The sequence below is a fragment of the Homalodisca vitripennis genome, chromosome 5 (assembly GCF_021130785.1).
Source record: "Homalodisca vitripennis isolate AUS2020 chromosome 5, UT_GWSS_2.1, whole genome shotgun sequence".
Taxonomy (NCBI): domain Eukaryota; kingdom Metazoa; phylum Arthropoda; class Insecta; order Hemiptera; family Cicadellidae; genus Homalodisca; species Homalodisca vitripennis.
Window position 1 is genome coordinate 136,041,611 of NC_060211.1, and position 22,871 is coordinate 136,064,481.

Consider the following 22,871-nt stretch of genomic DNA (forward strand, 5'->3'; position numbering starts at 1 on the left):
TTATAAAATTAAACACAAGTTATCTGCACCATAAAATTCCAATTATTAATGTTACTGTTCCAAAATGAGAACAGTGTCCAAAAGTATTTAAATTTAATTAAATTAAATATCACTTAAGGTCACCAGTCATTCCTTTCACTTAAAAAACACTTAATTGTCTGAGCGTTAACGAAAACTATCACTCGAGGAGCTGAAGAAATCTACGTTTCTGTCTGCCTTACCGCACGATTGTCAATGATTTTTCACATCACTCCTTGAGATTTGAGTGAGCGTGAGCGAACTTTTTTACAATAACCTTATTTATAACAATGATGGTAACGAGAAAATCGCAAAATAAATAGATTTGTATATAAACTGATTACAATTATATAACATTTTAACATGTAACATAATAACACCTGTAGCTTAATGAAATGAGCTACAGACTTGAAATTTCCATGCAACCTTAGTGAAGCCTGTTATTCCTATCTTGTACGAGTATATAGCTTGACGAGCGAACTATGTTCGTCCTTCCATTCCACCTTCAGTATCAGCATCTCACCCATTCACCCCCATTCCGCCACTCTCACTCGATCTTCTCCTTGTCCTTTCCCAGTGCCATCGGAAGTTGATCTCTTCAAACATTCCAACGACTCCACAAAGGTTATCATACTACTCTTTGCCAACAACAAACACTTCTCTTCCAAGTCTTGCTCCATCTCCACCCTGTCTTCTTTATACTCTTTTCAATTTAGTAACTCGTGGCCAGAATATTTTCTCTTATTCATACCACACACCTCGCGTCGTCGTTCAAACAAAGTCCCTATTTTACAACTAATACTCCCAGATCACATAACTACTCTAGAGTATCCTTAGTTAACCTGATCCACCCATTCTACCAGGCGTTATATTCGCTGCCATCTTCACACCTAGTCCATCTCTCCATGAGACACCCCAAACTCTCCTACTCCTTCCATCTCTTCTCCATACTACTCTCCTCGTTCGTCCTTGACTCCTGGCACACCTCAATACTTTCCTCCACCCGCAGATTCATTGGTACTTCACCTCCTTCAAGTACTGTAACATTACTTTGAGCTACGTCCATTAGTTTGTTCTTTTTTCAATCAGCTTTCATCTAACAAGCATATTATCCACCACTCGTGCAAACCCGCAATTCAACCCTGTAGAACAACATCGATATGATAATGTCTTCATAAATAACGCACTGTTAATTCGTTCCAAAACCTCTGTTCTTCAAGTATTTCGAAATTTCTTTAGTACCACTTTTAAGCTATACACCAAATCATTAACATGCCTCCCATAATCTAAAGCAGTCCCAACTAGACTACTTCCTCTATCCTCTCAATCCGTTCTGTGGACTTACATAAGTTATCATCACATGTGTTAATAATTAATAATTTTGAATTCTTGTTTAATATTACGAGTTGGTTGACATTGAACGATAGCAATTGTCGAAAAAGTCCTGTTGCCTTCAACTTCCAAAGTGTTCCAAAGTATTTTCACCAGTGTCAATCCGATTGTACAAAGCACTGTTTGTGTGGCATATCAACAGTCAAAACAGCAAGAAAACTCCAAGAAGCATGAAAATTTTAACCGTAAAAATAACCTAACAATCTAAAAAGCATGATAAAGTCAATTCTGTTCTACTGATCAAACCGGCGTAACTAGCATTTTTAAAATGAAAGGGTTTACCGAAAGTTTGTACATTAAGGATAATGGAACAATCCAAGTAAAAACGAATAAGAGTTATGCCAAGTACACGTTGCAGTAAGCTACCCGCTTAGCCGATTGGCAACGATTAGATTGCTCTTAGATTGATATAACACCCAGGAATCCCACCCTCTTGTCTACGCTACTGCCACCTGTTCTTGGTAGCAAGAACATCGCCATTCTTGAGTGGTTTACACAATTACCACTCATATTGCAGTAATTGCATTAAACTGCCAGCAAATCATGTCTTATAATTGTGTCAGCATTTTTGCCGTCCTCAGTACAGGTATGTGCCCATTTGAAGACATAATTATATCAACCTTTTCTTAACGAGGTAAAGTATACAAATAATTATTAAACTCAGTTTACGGGAACTTGACAAAAAATTAAACCTTCAACTAATTAAGTAATTTCTCTTTTATTACTACGGTTTTCTGTAAATTCTGTTCTAACTGAACTATCTGTATTTTTTATCTTTTTTCCAAAATTAAGGAAGATAAGATGAATAGATATTTTCAAATAGTAACTTAAATCGCGTGACCCATTACAATTTATTGTTACTCTTAAAATTAAGTTCTATACTATTCACAAATAAATTTCTAACATACACAAAATCATAAATAGAATGAATTAAAATTAAATGAAATGTTTGAAATAGATTTAAAATTATGTTATAAAACAAATATTGCTGTAATTTTTTGAATATTTGTAGGAGACAAGTTGGAGTTTATTTTTTTACCTTTTTACTAAAGATCAAATCGTCATAAACCACCAAAAGCCAATTATGGAAATAATTTATGTCAATTATGCACAAAATGGCGGCAATAAAAAATTATCCATATATTCTATAATTGATAAGAAAGCAATCAACACAAATCTTTGGAAATAGAAAATTCTTCCATATTTTTAAACTAAATTTAGTGTTGTGGATAGTTTTTTTTACAAAAGCGCTATATTTTATTTAAATGTGAATAACTAGAAAATATACGTAGGCCGATTACTATTTAAACTAAAATAAGAAATTCTAAACTGTAATCGTTCATTAATTATTTATATGGAAGTGAGGTGAAATTTTATATATTCCAGCGTTTTATTTCACTGTTTTGGTTTTTTAATTTAACTGGTCACAAGAGGCGGTTCAAATTTAACACGTTTTGGTAGCCTTACAATTTGAGAAAAAGAACAAAATAAAAAAACCTGGAGAGGTTCAAAGAAATTATTCAGTTTGTAATTTTATTTTAGTGATTAAAATAAGGAATTTGATTTAGTGCCATTCTTACTAACTCATTTTAAACTAAAACTCTTTTTATACATAAATAAGATTTGAAAATTCAGATAAATATTACCCTGAAGGCACGGAAGTTAAACTATACTAATAATTTAAAAATCATATAATCGAAAAATGGCCTTTATTGAATTTAATTTATTAATAATGCTAGCAGATATAAAAAATGAAACTCGAAAAACTTTCCCTTCTTTTGTCGTTAAAGAAATTCTCTCGCCTAGGTATTTGATATGATCCACGTCCAAACAGAAGTCTGTATGTTTTAACTTAAATACGTGTAAATAAACGTGGGAGTAAACTCAAACCATGGCCCTTTAAGAAAACTTGCCGCTTATTAGGCAAAGTAATTGGCATTTTGATTAATCATTAACAATACTTATTGGTATTGAATTATAGTTATCAGTGAGTGATTTTCTTAAAAATCGTTAATTACGATTTCGTGGCTATTCGAGCGCTGGCAATGCCCCTGATTATGATTATTTTGTTCTTGTTTTATTATTAGTATTTCTAACGACACTCTGAGTCATCTTAGATCAGGATTTGTCTTTCTCTGACCATTAACATTCACGGTATCCAGTATGGAAAGACTGAAAGGTCTGTATAGGGTCTGAAATCTGTTACCAGAGTCAACAAAACTGCTAGTTCGATCATTGGCTCCAGCAGTAATTTTGTATTGCTATCCTTCCTATGGGATCAGCAATTCTAGAGAAGTCGTTAAAGAATTCAACGCCTATAATATACAGCCGCCCCCTTTGTATTTTCATTGCGACGATATGATCACGTGTCCCCTATAGAGATGCTGTTGAAATGTTCCCAATGGATACGATTTGCCGGAAACTGAATGGTTGGATGACTCACAAAGTACTGACTCCCCGGGAACCACAGTACTCATGTGGCTAATCTTTCGGGATGAGATCTCCAAACGCAGCACCCGTAATGGCGGCTTGTCATAAGAAACCTTTGAGCGTAGATTAAGGGAAATGGGTAATGATTATATTATAGACTCTTAGTATAGTAAATAAAGATACTATTATATTTAAGTGGTAGAGTTGTTATGAAAACCTTATTTAACTGAGAACGTGTCGAAATAACAGTGTCATCGGCAAACATAAACTTTCTATATTGCGTTGTAGCAACGTCAGCAGCGTAAATGTTAAAAATAATTGGTACAGGAACACACCCTTGGTGTAGTCCATCATGGAGCGCCTGAAACCGCTCACTTTTTGTCAAGGTAAACCTTTACTAACGGTCACAGACCATGGGATCATCACAGTGTTCAGGATTCTAAAAGGAGAAGATAACACATCACCCTCTAAACGTTATCGTAAGTCGTTATGAACGTGAAAAAAACAAGTCAATTTAACAATATTATGGAGGTTAAATGCACACTTACAACGTTAATTGCGTAAATTTATGACGTGTTGATATAGCAAATTTAAAAGAATTACATGTAACGTATATTTATAAAACAGAGAGAAGAATCGAAACAAAAGAAACTGTGTTATAAAATTGAGAGGTAAACGATTTAATTGCCACATTCTTTGTCATAAAACATTGTTTACGGAAATAGTGCATGAACTTCCAGGTTTCTTCTTCGCATGTGTTTGGAAGGAGGTGCTCTTATGATTCAAGTCCGGTAATTGCAGATCCAATGGTAATAATTCGTATTGGTGATGGTCGACGAAAACTCATTAAGTATGGACATGGACATGGGATAGAGGTAAAACAACGAATTGTGTAGTATATTATTTCATTTCGCATTACGGATGTGTTAAAACGATGACTAGTAGCAGCATGGAATGGGAATCCACCTGGTTCCTTCTAAAAGTTAAATAGTAACATTAATTGGACTGTAATTCCTAAATCATCAGACTATATTTAGCAAGTCGATGTGTTTGACTCATCAAATTTTGGAACAGCATCTTCGGGAGGCATTTTGACGAAGGTTGTCTCACGGTCTTTGGTGTTATATTGGAAGAGAGATCAAAATTGTCAGTGTGAGCCATTTCTACATTGGTAACTTTTTAGCAAAATCAGATGGTCCGTGAGTATTGTTTGGTCGTGAGATGCAGTTTCCGATATTTTGCCACAACATTTTAGCATAAAGCAGAGCAATTCGGTGCCTTCGATTTGTATGCTTAGTGTAAGTGTTGTTTTGAAGACGAAGTGCCAAAACTGCTCATTTTGGAAAATAATGAAAAATAGCCATGTTTTCTACTCACACGGCACGTGTCTCCTGTTGAGGGCCATAGGAATGACTCAGTGTCAGTCACGTAAATCTGGAATATTAAACCTGCATTAGCTATTCGGAGTACGTGAGAGTGGGCAGTGTCAGTAGGCAGGTCTAGCAGACGTGATGGTATCTGAGTAAACGTGAAACTCGACTGCGACTGTACAATGTATGAATAACTAACACCAGCCAGCAGTGAAATTACTTTGGGTTCTCACTTCAGCAGTTCGGCCCGACCCAGTTGTTCATGTTGGGACTCGCCTTAATTACTCGAATCATACGGGAGAATAGATTCACAATCCATGATGTTTTATCCTTACAACTAAATGAAAAGAACTCTTTATCCTTTTCATTTGTGAAAAGTATACTGTTATAGTGAAATTAATCCTGACATCAAGGACTGGCGTTAAGTAAATATGCATAACAATTAACTTTCTAGATTCAAAACGCAAGGGCGTTCAAACCGTTCATAAAGTGAAGTGTAAAAGTTATATGTATTACAGCCTGTATACGCAATAATTTAACAAATACAATCTGTAAATGGAGCTTCAAAATATGAAACTTCAATAAGACCTAATTAATTTTGTTTTTATGGAAAAGTACACACTTTTCTGAAATCCCTCTGCGTATCAAGGTAAAAAGGTAAAATTCAGGAAAATAATACCAAAAGTGTCATTTGTTAGCAAGAGATGCATTTGAATTCCAATAATTTTTTATGTTAAAATAACTGAATTTTAAATGCAAAATTCTAAAATTTACATCCTATATGTTTCAATTTACGAAACATTTTTTTCAGGCCCTTGTCAACTCTTACATGAAAAAGATTAGAAGTGTGTCTCAAATATCATAATCAATCAGCTGATAACGACTGAGAAGAAGAGTTGAAGTGATTAGGTTTATTGTCTGATCTTCTCACAATAAATGGTATTCTCATATTTGGAAAAGGTAAGTTATTATTTATAAGATCAATACTCCAAAAGACACCGATGGTGTTAACATGAAAAACAGCTTTCAGATATTTACCGATAACTCACCCAAAGTATTGTAAAAGAAGGAGTTTATGATTGGACAGTTTTCAGTTCTAAAGGATTTCGGATTTATCAATAACATATTTTAAGGAAATGCTTATTTCGTATTTCCTTATTTATTTCAAGGGGTAAATTGGTCTAAATACCCAACTGACCCTACAGAGAAGTATCTCAGACTGAGACATAATTTAAACCTAATCAAAAGCAGAATTAAGTGTCTTAGACAGAACAGTTAGACACGAAACCCTCCATCTTTCTGTTTTACAAATATACATAATTTTGATTTGAAATGGGTTACTTACTATTTACCAACCTTTGATAATAGCATACCAATGTACTTTCCTTTAAGGTGAATGAACTCTGAGTATAATGGGAACATTTTCGTTGCTAGTTAAGAAGACGATTTCTCTACAAGTATAATTTATTATCAGGTCAGTGGTATTATGGTATCAATAACAAGGATGGGTCAATATAACCAGTTACTTGTCAAGAAGGACATAATATGGAAATTCAAACCAAATAAATAAACTCTCTAATAACCGTTTTATATGGATTTCGAACCGCATGTACTCAAGTTTTGGTTCTGGATGACAGACTACTGATGTAACGCTACCAACCACTGGTAGAAACTTTTCCATATTCGTAAGAGGATCAATGTCATCGAAGCGGTCAATGTGGGTATCTTAAGAAACCCGATCCCATTATATCGTAGCCTAATCAAACCATGTCAAAGTCTGAGTTCCAAGAAGATTAATTATACGTTCACGCCACTAATCCTGTAATGGTACATTCAATCGGATTATTCGGTGATACCCTCTCAAATTTTTACTTGAAAACAAGAAGCCGAGGTCGCCGAAGCAGCCGTTTGACAGCCAGTGACCGATTATTTGTTCAGTCGACAAGAAGTTGGGCAACTGTAAGAAGAAGTTTGCGCTTCAAGAATTTCAAAACCATTATGTTGCAAGTATTGCCATTAATTAAAAGTAAAGTAAAGTAAATTTGTTTTATTTTACCAGGCGAAGTTAGAAATAAGAAGCCCTCTCTAACACTTAACCTGCAAACCAACGGCTTAAGGTAACTTAACCACCACAAATTACTTAATTACTAACGTAAAGTATCGGTAATATTATGATTACCAGGAAATTAATTTGATCCTGTTTGGATGATATATATATAGTTCCCATCAGTGTTCGTATGTGGGTCTTTCCGTCTTTTCAATGCGTGCCGTGGTTAGTAAGCAAAATTGGCTTATTTTATAGAGCTGGAATTTTGGTCACGTTTTCAAAAAATGTTTTTCGCACTTTTGTAACCAATAGAAATTCGCTCTAGGGCCAAAAGCCTTCAATATACAACTCTCATCTTCAGAAACTCTAAGAGTCTTGGAGGTTTAGAAGCAGAAACTATCAAGACGTAAAATCTTTTCGCAACCAATAGGAATTCGCTCTAGGGTCTAAAGCCTTCTATATGCAACTATTTTGGGCAAAAACCCTAAGAGTGTGAGAGGTTTAGAAGCAGAAACTTTAGAGAGGAAAAATATCGAGTAGCCGGGAACTCCCTTTATTGGCCTAGTGTTCTCGATGTCTCTAGGCTCGATCTCTAGAGACAGATATCTCTCAGTTTCCGGGATCATTTATAGGTAGGAATTTTCTCAAATTCTCAGGTCGAGAGCTTATAAAATGCAAGAAGTTACCAGACCCGTAGATCTTCTAGTGGCTGAGAACTACCCATGACCCATAACTCTTAGAGACTGAAAGCTCTCTGAGAAAATCTAGAGACAGAAATTAGGAGATGAGAACCTTTCTGAGGCATAAAGCGTTTGGAATCACACTTCCAGCTGCTAAAAGGTACAATTAGCTTAGATCTTCTTGAGGTTGGCGATCCTGAGAGTATACTAGAATTCCTCAGGGATATCGTGCAGACTGGTACACGAAGTTATACTTTAGAGCACTAAAGGAATATTTAGAGTAATTTGTCGACGATTTCCGTAAATCCAGGTAGACTACTTACAGCGTAGGGCAAAGGATCTTCTGACAGTAACTTACTATAGTGCACAATAATATACTACACATTTTAATAGTTGTAAATTTTTTTAGTATATTTTGGTATAAATATTTACAGTATAAACAGGTATAAGTAAAACAGTATACAAATATTGTTTATTGCAATACTAAGACCACAGCTAATATAACAGTAGTTTGTAGCAGTGCACCGCTAAAGAATTATATGGACTAGTTCTAACTACTAACCTGAATGAAATATATATGTATATATATATATATATATATATATATATATATACAAAATGTATATATATATATATACATTTTGTTTCGTTTACAATGTGAAGCCTTTCTTCTCCGATTGTTGACAATCCGTCTTTTTTATCGGTTAGACATTACTGTACAACATGTGGGGTCAGAAACAAACTTTTAGCGTGAAAAATAGTTTATACGAATTTGGCGTGATGTGGTATTTCTTCTAATAACACATTACAAAGTTTAATTGGTAGAGATGAACTATGTTGGTTACAAAATTATGCAAAATATTCTTCCAAAGAAAATCGAAATACACGTGTATATCAAACAGAAAAGAGCTGTCACATTGTCTATCCGCACATTTGGGTTGTAAACATATTGATGTATACTCCATTGAAATGCCTCTGAACCATTTTCAGTCAATTCTGTCCATGTTTCAGATGTCTTTGCTTGTATATCCACCTGAAGGTCAGCTAGTGTATGGCCCTAGAGTAAAGATATCTGACTTCATTTACAGCATTAACTTGGCTTTTAAAAGATATTTTGACCAAAACAGGAAATATCAATTGATGAGAGTTGATGGGAATGAAAACCAATGTACTTTGAATTAGTACATGGGCAATAAGTGTCACTCCATTTTTGTTGTAAAAAGGTTTAAATTATACGACTCTGCTACCAGAAATGTTATGCACTCATCCTGATCAATTTCTGGATTATTATTCAATCCAGAAGGATCTATGATGGCCTTTGTAACTTTCACACTACTATTTATTCTTGTTTATCTGTAGAAGAATTGGTTTTTAGAAGGTTTCTTGGCCTTGAAGAGGTTTCAAGAGAGATGCTTGGTGATTGGTTAATTATTAAAAGATTTCTTTCCGCAGTTACTATCAGAAAATGAACTTTCAAAAAAACCTCCTAGGGTGTTTTGAGATTTCAACCTCCTTTTATGCCAAAGGAAACGTCCGGTAGCTGAAGACTTAGTTGGTTGCTTTCCCTCAGCTGTAGCGCAGTAAGAAAAGACGAATGCTTCTTAAGATTTCCCTTCTTAACGTCCTTGCAAGTCTTTCTTTATAGATGACTTAAGTTGGATTGAAGTGCGCTTTGATTTGTTAATAAACGTTTGGTTAGCGCAAAATTTCTATGGAAATAAAAAGCTAAGTTTTAGGTTTGACGGTGTTACTATGGAGGTAAGTACTCGTATATATAAACAATTCAAATGAAATGACCAGTGTTTTATGTTAGCAGCGATTTTATATTAGAATAAATAAATCAAACTACAGTAAATTACATCTTCAAAATTAACCGAGAAAATGAAAGCGAAAAAGAAACCCATTAGTCCTCCTATACAGCCATAGGAAAGGACTGCCATCTTGTGGATGGTGCGTTGGACGATTTCAATGTCGCTGTCTTATCAATGCTACGAGCTAAACTGAAGCACATCATTAGAGAAGGCCATTCTCTTGCAAAAACCTCTGTTCAAGTGACGTTGTTGTCATATGATGTAGGCACACATGACACGAAAAGTGGTGAGCTTGGCCAGCTTACTATCCACCAAGCGATGACGGACCTGCTCTCGTGGAATTAATTGGTCACAAACATTCCTAAACGGTACGATCAATCGTTTCTCAACAGAGACATTATATTTTTAAGTGATAAAATAAATATCTTGCATGGAGACAACACGGGAAATTTTAAAATCTCTAAGGGCGACGTGACCGAAAGTCTTCACAGAAGTTATTACACGAGGCATGGCCTTTATTTCAACAAAGCAGGAAGCGTCTCGTCAGCGAGGAGATGGCTCGTTTCATCAAACGCATGAACTGTCCTTCTGAACCTCCTAATTTGGTTTCAGCCGGAACCCTAACACAGTCCTGTACAGATTGCTCATCCAACACCATCTGATTTGAGCATGTCTCCTGACATTGATAATTGTGATACTGTGTTGAACTCGATGTGTTCACCGGCTCGGACTCACCAGCAGCAGCCTAATGAAGTGTCAATCATCTTCAGAGACAGTTCCAGTGTGGAGTCGTTCAATCTCTCATGACATGAGTTCCCACCAATGCCGCCGAGCCCAAGAGAACCGGTCTACAACTATCACGTTGGATCGAGGAAAGACTCGACTGTGCTACCTTTTTTGGGAGAGAAGAGAAACTGCTCAGAGATAGAGTAGAAAATAGATGAAGAAAGTCAATACCTTAAATTCTAAATTTCTAATTTGAATTATTGTATTAAATTGATGATATATGTCCAAAATATCGAGCTCATTGTGTCTAAAAAAGTCAGGATCCAAGTTTGGCAGTCTGCAGAATGGACGGATGTCTACAGTATGCACGAATAAGCAAGTCCATACGCACCTACCACTTATACGAGGCAGAATGTGCGTGCGTGAGTAGTAATTCCATCATCAGGTGATCGAACGCTTAATGAGTGAATCGTGTGGTTTAGGAGTTGACTACACAATTGATTGAATTAAACTTGTATGCTTGTGGTTCCAAATGCTTAGTTCAAAACGTAAAAAAGAATCGTGTGCGGAATGATAAATGAGAAAACTGTTTGGTGCACTCAATAAAAATGCCATTAACAATGAAAGAATGTCTGAATAGCACTAAATTTGTGAACAAAGCGTATTGGAACCAAATAGACACGTTCTGCGAGCTCTTAACAAATGCCAATTCAACTTAGGACTCACTCTAGATCGCTGTCTCCAAAAGACTGGTCTATCAAGGTAAATTATAATCTGATCAAGTTAAATTCACCATCTATCTGGTACAAACCGGGGAGTCAACACAATGTAAACCTTCCGTAGCGTTGTAACGTAACTCCTAAATATTATGCATGTACTGGCATGCTTAAAGGTTCAACAGTATTCTTATCGGAAAATGTTTATGTCCACCTAACTCAGCTCGTCCTTAGAAACAGCACAGGTTAAAATTCTGATTACTGCTGTAACCCTCCCACTGTTTATGCTTGCTAAGTTTCCGCGCGGGTATGTGTTTAGAAAATGGACAGATAAAGAGTAAAGGAGCTTTGGAAAAGTACTCTAATGAAGAAAAAACTTTGATCTTTAGTTTTTGAGCTTACACAGCCGGTGAGGTTCACTTGGTAATAATAATTTGTTAATGCATCTGACAATATATAAATGTTCCACAATAGTCAATAATAAAAATACAACACTGATAACATTGTTTTAATTGTTCTGCCAAACCTAATCATTCACGCACATTCACCATGAAATGAATGTTCAAGCATACCTTCATCCATACGCTACGTCAGATCCTAATAAAATGTCCAATTAGTTGTCCCAGCGCCTTTCATGAACTCCTCAACCGAGTGGAGGTCATATACACCAAGAGGCGTTTCAGACGAGCTTTAAACTATTTGAAATTGTTTGCTTGTGGTAGCCTATTGATCAGCTTGACACAAACTTGTGTCGGTATATGATCAAAGGCCACAGTTCTGTGTTGAATTCGCAAGTTTTCGCGACCTCTTGTTCCATACTGGCGTATATTACTGCCTCGCATCATAGCACACTTCTATTGAAAGTACTCAGCCACCTCGTAAATGTACAGGCAGAGCAAAATCAGCAATCCAAGCTCTCTGAATGTATCTTTACACACCCCTCTGTGGTTTAGTATACGGAATCGCGTGGAGTGGATATTAAAAGTTCCATACCCTTCCTGAACGACTCCTAAATGTTACTGTAGACTTCAGGCGTATACAGTATAATATTATTCTTTACTATTCTCCAACGTTTCTTAAAATTTTGAGCCTGTAAAATCAATACTTGTTTGATAATGTGTTTTTAATAATATCTTTTGACAGGTTTTCCTTGGATATCAGGAAGATAGATCAGTTTTGGACGTTCTTAACTTTGATATAGATAATTGTGTCTAATATATCTTTGGACATTTATGAATCTGTGTTGTAATATATTCGTAATACTGAATTTATTGTATAGTGTCCTATTATTTGCATTCTTGCATGGCTGTTCCTGGTGTCTAGAAGTTCCTGGAATCTAAAAATAAACAATCAACCATTAGAATCTGCTAGACTCCAAGTGGTTTTTGACATGAGGTTCCGGGATCTGCAAGCTATTCACCTCAGAAGATTTTCAGCCTGTAGTCCCATTAACTCTAAAGCCTCGGAAACTCCTGGAGTCTGGAAACTTATTTTATCTAAAATTGGTAAAAGCCTTTAAAATTTTGGGACTATGGGCAATTCTGATCACTGTGAGGTTATTACCTCTAGGAGCTTTAATCTATGGATTCCCAAGCTGTTGACTTATAAAATAGATCATGGCACCTGGGAGATTCCAGATTTCAGTCGGACTCTGGAATCTACCCGGTGTTTTGGAACTCATAGATCTTTGGTAGCTTCTGACATCTGGTAGATTTTAGTCTCAAGGATCTCCCAGATTCAGGAAGCTAGTCTAGTTTCCTAGAAGGAAGTCCCTAGCAGGTTTCAGCCATTGGTAGGTCTTAGCAATAAGAAGTTTGTTATCTCAAAATGTTTTTGACCCAAGAAAGCTATTGATTGCTGATGTATTTGTCTCTAACTTTCTTGTATTTTGGAGGTTCCGAACTCTGGCATTAGGAAATTCCTACCTCTAAATGACCCAGGATCCTGATGTTAAGGCATCTAAGTACTCCCCTGATAAGTCAACCTGATCCAAAACTACTGGCTTCCGGGAGGTTTCTAACATAAACTCTCGTAGATTATGAATGAGAAATGTGTGTGAAAAGGTTTTTACCCTAAAGGTTCTCGCGGTTCTGCAAAAGTGCTCAAGTGGATTGTAGGTAAAAAATATTTTCACAATTATTCATGACAATATATTAAAAACAAACCCGTTTTGCTCCGAAGCTCATCCTTTTGTTCCAACATAACATACAGAATTTCGATAACTATTTAGCAAATTGTGTTTCATAAAATGATCATAACAGTTAGTTAAATTTAACAGATGTTTTATGTCTCATATTTATTGAAAACTTTTATCCTCATGAATTACGTCTAAGGTCTTAAGCTGTCCTTCAGTCAAATTCCTTCAATACCACGTGCTTGATAATATTGGGTAATTAAGATTCACTCAAATCCAGTATAACAGTGCGGGAAATATGTACGGTTATTGGTCTCCGCCTCCAGAATGAAAAATTGAATGGTCATCCTAGGCTTCCATTTATAAAAAGTCTTTTCATAGATCCCTAGGATTTTTGTGATGAGAAACTCTTGTTCCCTGGGTTTCAAATGAGCTCATGACCATTTATTTCAAGGAACGTCTCTATCAAGTATAGTGAAAGTCAGGCTATTGTTAAGTTATGTAAGGTGTGGGAATCGGTTTTGGTCCAAGAGCTGTTTTTTGGAACTTGATCTTGTCATCTACTTATAGAATGTTCTTGCAATATTTGGTTAAGAATTGTTTATTTATAGGATGTTCCAATTTGTTTATAAAGGGATTTTGGGCGAGGGACTGTGCCTCCTTGGATCCATAGCCACATACGAGCTGTCCTGTGTTAACAATGATTCCAAAGAACGCATTTTTTTTAAGTTTGATTCAAATCTGTCCAACCACAAGCTTTATAGAATAATTTAATGGAACACTATTTTGATCCTAGAGCTCCCCATACGTTCCGACTGCCCAAATAACACACTTTCTTATTATTTTGTGAATGTTTATTTTAGCTCCAGTTCACCTTTCTCTTAATGCAGCGCTTGGAGTCACACCCAGACTCCTTACGCAGTTACAGACTTCGTAGAGGAAGGTGAACTGGAGCTAAATTCAATATTCACATTGAATCAATATTTTCCACTATAGCTACGTTATGTACAGAAAACCCGGTTACTCCACCATGCTTACAGATCGTAGTGCACTCAATTGTACACCTGATGAGACAATTAGAATCTCTTCAACTACCTAGAATACTTATATTTTGTAGTCTTGGTATGTCTGATGTCGAGTTCATTTAGAGCTTCTTCGTCGCTGACTTTTTTTGGATCTCTTCAGAGGAACGTGACTCTAAATTCCAGGACTAGTCTATGACGTTATCAGATTCCAGACGCTGTGCTAAAAGGGAGGGGGACTCGAACTAAACTCCTTCCCACCATAGCTACGTTATGTGTAGACACTTAGTACTGCCACTTATTTACGTCCACCCCAATTCTCATACAGATGACTTTTACCATTTGGGCCTTATCATGATGATAATAAAATAAGCACATAATTTAATGTTTATAAATTGGCACAAGAGTTTTTTTAGTATTGAAACACATGTAAAATTTGATGTTTTTGGAAATAAAATAAATAGTTTACTTAAACACACTGAAATTTGTACATTAGATGTCTAAATGCAATTACAAAAGTAGCACATGTATATATTTTAAATTTTGCGATTCATAACATTAGGAGAAAGAGTGATCCTCCACTTCTATTCTGAATAAAATATAAAATGGTATATTTAACAAAGCTAAATCTGAAAGAAACAGCTCTATTATGATTTTTACTTCACTAAATAGTAAATCGAACATTTGATTTTTATGATTCATTTATATATAATAGTGGCCTATGCATATGGTGGGCTTAACTCCAATAGTAATAGTTTACAGTTCGTAAATAACCATTCTGTATATCGATTACATCCATAGCATGGAATAATTTCACAAACCTTTCATTTGAAGGTTAAGTAAATGAATGGGCTTTACAGTCCAAAGTTCACCCCTAAGCAGTCATTTTTCATTTCACTGCTGTAGTTTTTACCTTGAGTGATGTATCAGATGATGTTTTTTACACAGAACAGGATTTCCTACATGTACCAAGAAAACTCCACCACAAGTTTACAGTATTGTGTATTTAACAATGCAGTTTTGTAATAGCAATTTGAGTATAGATAAATCGTGCTTCATATTAATTTTATGTGAGAAGAGTTTTTGAAAAAGTAATAGATCTATTGATTTCTTACCATCTATCAATATTTTTGGCATATGCTGAGATATTTTTAAACTGAGAAACTAAATTTGTTAATCACAAATATTTGTTTAACCAAATTGTGACTAAAACAATATAGACACTGTAAAAACCAACTTACAGCCACAGAATGCCAAAACGACTTCTACAATTATCACCAATTATCACAAGGAAATGGTTCTTAGGTATAAACAGTGGTATTGTGGAAAACTAGCAGAGATTCCAGAAAACTAAAAAACTGAGAAAGAGTAATTTTCAAAAACGAATATATATATATATATATTTGTTTAATATATATATATATATATATATATATATATATATATATATATATATATATATATATGCCCACATGACAAATTAAAAAAACATTTGAACTAAATTTAGAAAATGATATAATATAAATTTTAATTGTTTATAAAGAAACGTTAAAATTACAATCAAACATGGGAAATTTTAAAAATGTTAATCTAAGTACCGGTAGCAAGTGATGTAAAGTCCTATAACATGTTTTTGTTACCGAAAACATTTTGATTCAAGCACTTACTAACAATATTAGTTCAAACTTTTTAAATTTTTCACTTTCTAAGCTAATAAATTCAAAAATCACTGTATTCCACTAGTAATAAAGGAAGTGTAAAATAAAAAATAAAATACAACACATATTATTTTTTCACTTTTTTTATTGAGGATTTTTTACATTTAAGTTCTTGAGTTACAGAGTGACAAGCACTTCTTGGGTGGACAAAGGTCTCAAAAATGATTGACTGCCTTATTCTTCCCTTTGTGCACAAAATGAACAATCATCAATCCAATTACCCTGCAATTCATACAATTAACTGATTCAAATTAAGACTAGATTTTAATACACATCTTAAATTGGTTTAAAAGTTTAGATGTAGTTGTTTAAAAGAACTCATACAAAAATTTCCAAGTATGACATCTTAAAATGAGATTTTAACTGAGAAGACAGAATTGCGCATCAGGCATAAAATATGGTTATAATAGCGATCATATAATACTCGCTAGGATGTCCTTCATTATTGTTAGGTACACCTATGTCTACACCACTAGTTTACTGTCGAGTGCTTCTTCTTTAAATGACACGATTTTCGAAAATGTACTGAAGAAATGGATATGAGATAGAAAAATTATACAGTTACACTCATATATTATATTCTGACATAAACAATAGTACATTTTGACTAGATGTAACATGCAGAAGTAAAACGGCTACATATCAAGTTCGTACACAACTAGTTGCTAAGTCATTTGTACATTTACATGGACTCTTATTTCAGAATAACCGTAACGCATCATTTCGTTGTGTGATGCACATTTTATTTTTAAATAACCCACTGACCATTTTGGTGGAAATGGTTGAATATCAAATAATGTAATTCAACCATTTATTAAAAATTTAATTTTGAAAGGGAACCATATGTACATTTTATTGGTTCGCTATAAGATAAAGCTTAACTAATAAACAGAAAAAAGAGAATAAATGCAGCCTAGTTTCATAAGAATGTCCATATAAACGTGAGAACGCTTGGAACAACATGTTCTTTATATACTCAACATTTTATATACTCATGTTGTATAAACATATAAAATGTTTTAAACATTTACACCTTCTCAAGATATGCCATTGGAAAGTGTTTAATGTCGTAACTGCCACCACATCAAATAATATTCACCTTGTTTAGTACAGAATTTTGTTTAGAGTTTCTTCTTTACCTATGAATCAGTAAATGGTATAACTCAGGCAAAAATGAGTAATTATAATACAGCACTTTTAAAAGCAGAGTGGTTGGTATTTTTTTTTTTATAATTTAACTCAGAATTGATAAGAACAACAATTCAAGACATATTACACAGCAAATACATTTTCAATTTCTCATGTTACAGGTGGCAACCCTGAAATTTGTAATGGCATATGTCAAAAATGGCATAAAGTATCGCCGTATTCTAGACATATTACGCTGGATTGACAGCCACAAATCCAAGATCAGATACACTGTTTGTCACACTACCAATATTGAAAATGAAGTTTTACAGCCTCAAATTGCATAATTTAGTGTCAAAGCGCATTCTTTCTTAATAGGAACGGATTCCGTTTTATAACCAGGTAACTCTCTTGGCAAGCATACAACAGCCATTATCTTCTAGTTACGATGTTACAAGTTATTTTCAATGATAAGCATTACTACTAAACTTTATTGATAATTTACAGTTCAATCTTACAATTTACATTATATATTAAATACTAACACTTTACAAACATCAGTCAACTGAACAGTACGATGTTTTTACTCAGGCTTTTACGGTGCGGTACGTTTCATACATGCATCCAAACTATGTTGTTAAATAAATTAATCTATATGAATTAAACCTAAGTGATGAGAAATTTGAATTTTTGTTGGTTTTTTTGTTTTTCTATTTTTATGGAATAAATTAACACATGAATCAAACTATACAACTATATATCCGATCTGAAGTATATACTCAATGATCATGACATGTGAGAAGGGATTAAACATCGAGTCTCATCAATATATTGAACAATGTGGTTGCACGTATTACACATCTTGATTCTAAACTTGTAAGAAACATTATTGTTAAGCGATTAGGCCTTTGGTAACGTACAACACTAATACCTATCTAGAGTACTCTTATTACACCGGGATTGTTTATTGTATTTTATTTTTTTCACATTAGGCCATTTTCAAATGTGTATAGGCAAATTTTATTCATTGTTAAAGTAATTTATCTTAGGCCAAAGATCTTTAGAATTAGGGAAGACAATGCCTGATTTAATTACTTGAATTTAAATTAAATTATTTTAAATTACTAGTAGAGCAAATAAATTATTGTAGACACTTATAAAGAAAAAGCGCACAGTCTAACACAAGGGTAAGAACTATTGTTGTGAAATAGAGGAAATTTATATTGTGACATATTTAACGTCATTTTGTGTACATAATTAAACACACAATTTATTTGCGCAAACAACAAGTATAAAAACATCATGAGGTTAAATTAAATGTACTTTTGAGTAAAAAGAAAACTTCCCAAAAGATTTTATAAATTTACCGAAACTTATACTTGTCCCACATATAAATTAGTAACTATGCCATAAAGAGCAAAAATTAAGTAAAAAAATCTGTAATTTTGTAAGACTTTTGAAGAGTACTTTAATACTAACAAAAACCTAAATAAATCATTTTGGGCTAATGAAAAACACAAAGCATGACAGTATTATTAGAAATAATCCTATTTCTCATTTTGTATTTCTTTGTTTTAGATCAAGCAACTATAAATATTTAAGTTTTAAATATTCTGAAATAAATCTTTTTAACTTGTTTTTGTAGACTTTACAAATATATTGAAGCAAAATGAAGAGTATCAATTAAAATATTTATGTAATACTGGTTTAATTACTTGGTATTTATATGTATAATTCACTTTACAATAGATTAAGTTACTTAGAACACCTTTTAGATCAAAATGTTGATAATGATAAAATCTTAATTTAGATCCTTTTAACATCTAAAGGTGATCCATTCAACTTAACCTGCTTTTGTCATATCAAAGCTCAATTCCAGAGATTAACAGACAAAATATTTTTAATACCTAGTTATTAAAACTGGCCCTCAATGGGCAGAATGGTATTTTAGCTTCTAGTAATTATACTAGAGGGTAAAATATAGTATTTTAAAAATTAAATCCACATCAAAAGGTTATACATACCCCATATACTAACTGGTTTGGCAATCAAAGAAAATCCAACAATATAAATTAGAAGAAAATTAGACAATAGCTTGTATTTTATGTTAACAAGATCCTGTATAGATATCCTAATTTCTTTCAGACTGTTTAACTTAATGGAAGAACAGTTCACGTTTCATAAATTTAAACTATTATGGTCAACTCATTGGTTATAACAAACATTAAGCACTATAACGAATTATTGAAACCGTTACATCATTGCTTTTGGAATGTATTGTTTTAAGGTTTTATATTTATTGTTGCCAATTAATAACCTTGTGACAACTACAAGGACACAAAATATGATGATATTTTAATACAATAATTTAGTTTTTTAATAGATCTATATAACCATTTGGACCACCTCGTTTTGTTCAGTGCTATCTGAAAAAAACTGTGAAATGGTTAATTTAACGCAAAGAAAATTAAATCATTGAATAAAATTTGATTAAAACATATTTATCTTCTGGAACAATTTACTTGAGATTTTATATAGGTTTTATCGCAATAAAACATGCTCAAGTAAAAAAAAGAATCAACACTTTAATAATAGTGATTTAGAAAAGTATTTTGCCTTTTATTATATTTTGCCAAAAATGGAAAAACATATTCAATAGAAACGTTTTACATCATACCGTCATTGTTACTTTCTAGATTAAACTTTTCTCTACCGTACAAACATTAATTCATTTATACGAAAAATAAATATTTGTATTCTCTATACGTGTAAAAATATATATTACATAATCATGTGTCTTCAATAAAAAATAAAATCCTATAGTTTTGGTACAATTACGGTTTGAGATTTTGTACACCACATTAAATTACATCACTTTAGCTACGTTTGTACTAACATGAGTACAAATTCACTGCTTAAAATTTAGCATTATAGTAACATTATTTTGTATTGTTCAATTGACTACGATGGATTATACACTTGCAGTATTTAATAAATATAAAATAATCAGATTTAATATTACGGAAACACAAACGTGCCCACAAGTATGTAATGTAATCCCACCATATACACTATGTCATCAGTGATATCTATAGTTTATATACAAAATAAACACAAGATTCAGTCGTATATAAACTATAAATGTGTTTATAACCATATTTTTATAGCCCACCACCAGAAAATGATAAAATAAAGAAGTATATAACGAAAAAGAAAACTTAATATAGACTTCATTAAAACAGTTAAAATTACACAAAATGTTGGCTCCAAGAGATACAATATGGCTCCAACGGTTTTATGTTTTCTTAATATTATTTAAAACGCAATATTAAAATTTGGTTTCTTATAAAATGTTTTTGCAATGCAAAAACGAACCATAATCAATACTCTTACTTCCTGCCAGTGAGGAAATATCACTACACCAAAGAAACCACCCTCATCTTATGTTTTGAGTGATAACTATTTAAAACAACTTTTAGGAACTTTTCTTAACGAAAAAAGTTTGTTATTGTATTTACTTTTTCATATTTACTCCATAATATCTGATAATTACTAAAAAATTAACTGTTAATTAAATCACCACTTTCCATGAAACTGAAGCAGTTTTGCCTACCAGTTTTTACACTAGTTACATAATTTACTATCCAGTTGTTTTTCAAAAAATTGTGCAGTTTCCTTCATTGCGGTACATAGCAAAATCAAAAGTTACATTCCTAACATCTAGTCGAAGTCGAGACACAATCCTTCTAAACGAATTCGGCCCAATATCATACCATGTCAGTCAAATGTAAACAACAAACCCCTTTTCTCCATTACCACTAAAAACATTTGTGCGAAAACAAGCTCGGAATATTAATCACTTTGTCTTCCGGTCAACTGGCAGACAAACACACTATTTTTAAAGACCCTCAATGTAAAATCAACACATAAGATTGTCGGAGACGTTGAATGCGGGCAACAACTGATGGGCAACAGTAAACTTCCTTGAAAGTATTGATAACAATCGAGCAGATTGAGTGAGATCACAAACGATAAGTTACTGCAGGACACCCTACTTCAGCCCGCTTAGCCGCGGCTCTCATATTTACCGGAAAGAGATAAGAAATCAATTATTTTACATGAAGTGGCCAGGCCGAGGAATGTTGTTACGACGTGCAAGTCATGTAGGTAGAGTGGCCGTGTGTGTGGTACGTCGTAGGGTAGGTCGGAATGACAGGAGCGTAGTAGTAGCCGCCGGCGTAGATGATGGTGGCCGGCTGGGCGGCCAGGAGTCGCTGTTGCTCCTGGCAGAAGACCTGGCAGGCGAGTTCTTCGATCAGGCACAGAGTCTGGCGCCGCTCATGGCCCATCAGGCAGACGGTAGACTCCTCGACCACGCTGTGCAGGAGCATGAGGTACTGGTACTTGAGGGACTCCTCCTCAGCACCGACGAAGTGATTCCACAGGTAGTTCTCCAGCTTGGAGCGCTGTTGGTGTACGTCGGAAAAGTCTATAAAGAACCGAGAGCACATGTACCGCTCTAGGGACTTGATGTAGTCGGGCTGCGCGGGTCGGTAAGAGCGCACTAACAGGTTACAGTACTTTAACAGCCCACCACCGCGGATCTCCTCCGGGTGTCTGGTGGCTATCAGCTTCTTGTGCAGGTGGTACAGTGCCTCCTGGAAGTCTCCGTAGACGGACTCGCCGACCACGGTAGGGTAAAAGTTCTCACTTATCGATAACTCGGAGCACTCGTAGAAGAGCAGTAACGAATCGAGGATGATCTGGAAAGAGTCGACCGAGAATTCGAACGGCCTCTTCATCGAGTCGACGAACTTCAACTCGACGTTCCTGTGTCCCCGCGAGTTCCCCAGAGAGATCAGCGACCACTTGTCACCTTCGTGATTCACTTTCACCATTTTACCGACATAAGCCTCTTTCAAACTGCATGTGGTGATACGTTTCCGACTGACACCCTCAGGCAGCAGGTCGAAGAGCGACCCCAGTACCGCGGCCTTCACTCGGTCAAAGTTCCTGCCCCCCGACAGTTCCACGCCGAAGATAAGGTCCAGATCGTTGTAAGGCTGCGACTCTGTGGCCAGCACGTGGGACGCTGCCCCGCCGTTGAGTCTGATGTCGCGTACCCTCAGTCCAGCGCCCCCATTGGCCGTGTCGCCCTCCAGCTTGCCTTTGACCACGGTCACCAAGTCCCTCAGCCGCACCTCGATGGTCGGGAAGTTGCCTCGGCCGTGGATGCTCACTACTTCGTCCATGACGTCGCTAAGCCGCCGTACTTGCTCGTAGCTCAGCACAGCCAGCCTCTGCTGACTCGCCACACCGCCCGTCTCCGTCTTGTTATTCTCCATCATCGGGATGTGGATCTTGTTCTTCTCCCCGATTTCCAGAGATCCACACTGTAACAAAACGATTAGCATTACCACCGTTTCTACAGTACTAACCATCTATAATCTGAGATGGTAATCATCATATCAGTGACTACAAATAGTTATTAGGAGACACAAACGACATAAAAGGATCCGTTCCAAGTTCTCGGGTACAAGCATATCCAATTAAGGATTGACATGTTACTTATACTCATTATTAATTAAACATGAAATAGTTTACAATAAAGACCATAGTCATTTAAAATTTCTATTCAAACTGAATGAAATACTTTTATATATAGAAAAAAGTATAGCG

The 22,871-nt window shown here is 34.8% G+C and overlaps 1 protein-coding gene across 3 annotated transcripts in view; it reads right to left on the reverse strand.

Annotated features, from left to right (window-relative positions):
- Nucleotides 1-16,131: 16,131 nt before the first annotated feature.
- The window catches only part of LOC124362916 (terminal nucleotidyltransferase 5C), a 115,320-nt gene continuing 108,580 nt past the window's right edge, over nt 16,132-22,871 (reverse strand). For all 3 annotated transcript variants that reach the window (XM_046817807.1, XM_046817809.1, XM_046817808.1), the window contains exon 2: nt 16,132-22,585. In XM_046817807.1, the coding sequence (XP_046673763.1) occupies nt 21,338-22,585 (1,248 nt within the window). In that variant the 3' untranslated portion in view covers nt 16,132-21,337. The remainder of the gene's footprint in view (nt 22,586-22,871) is intronic.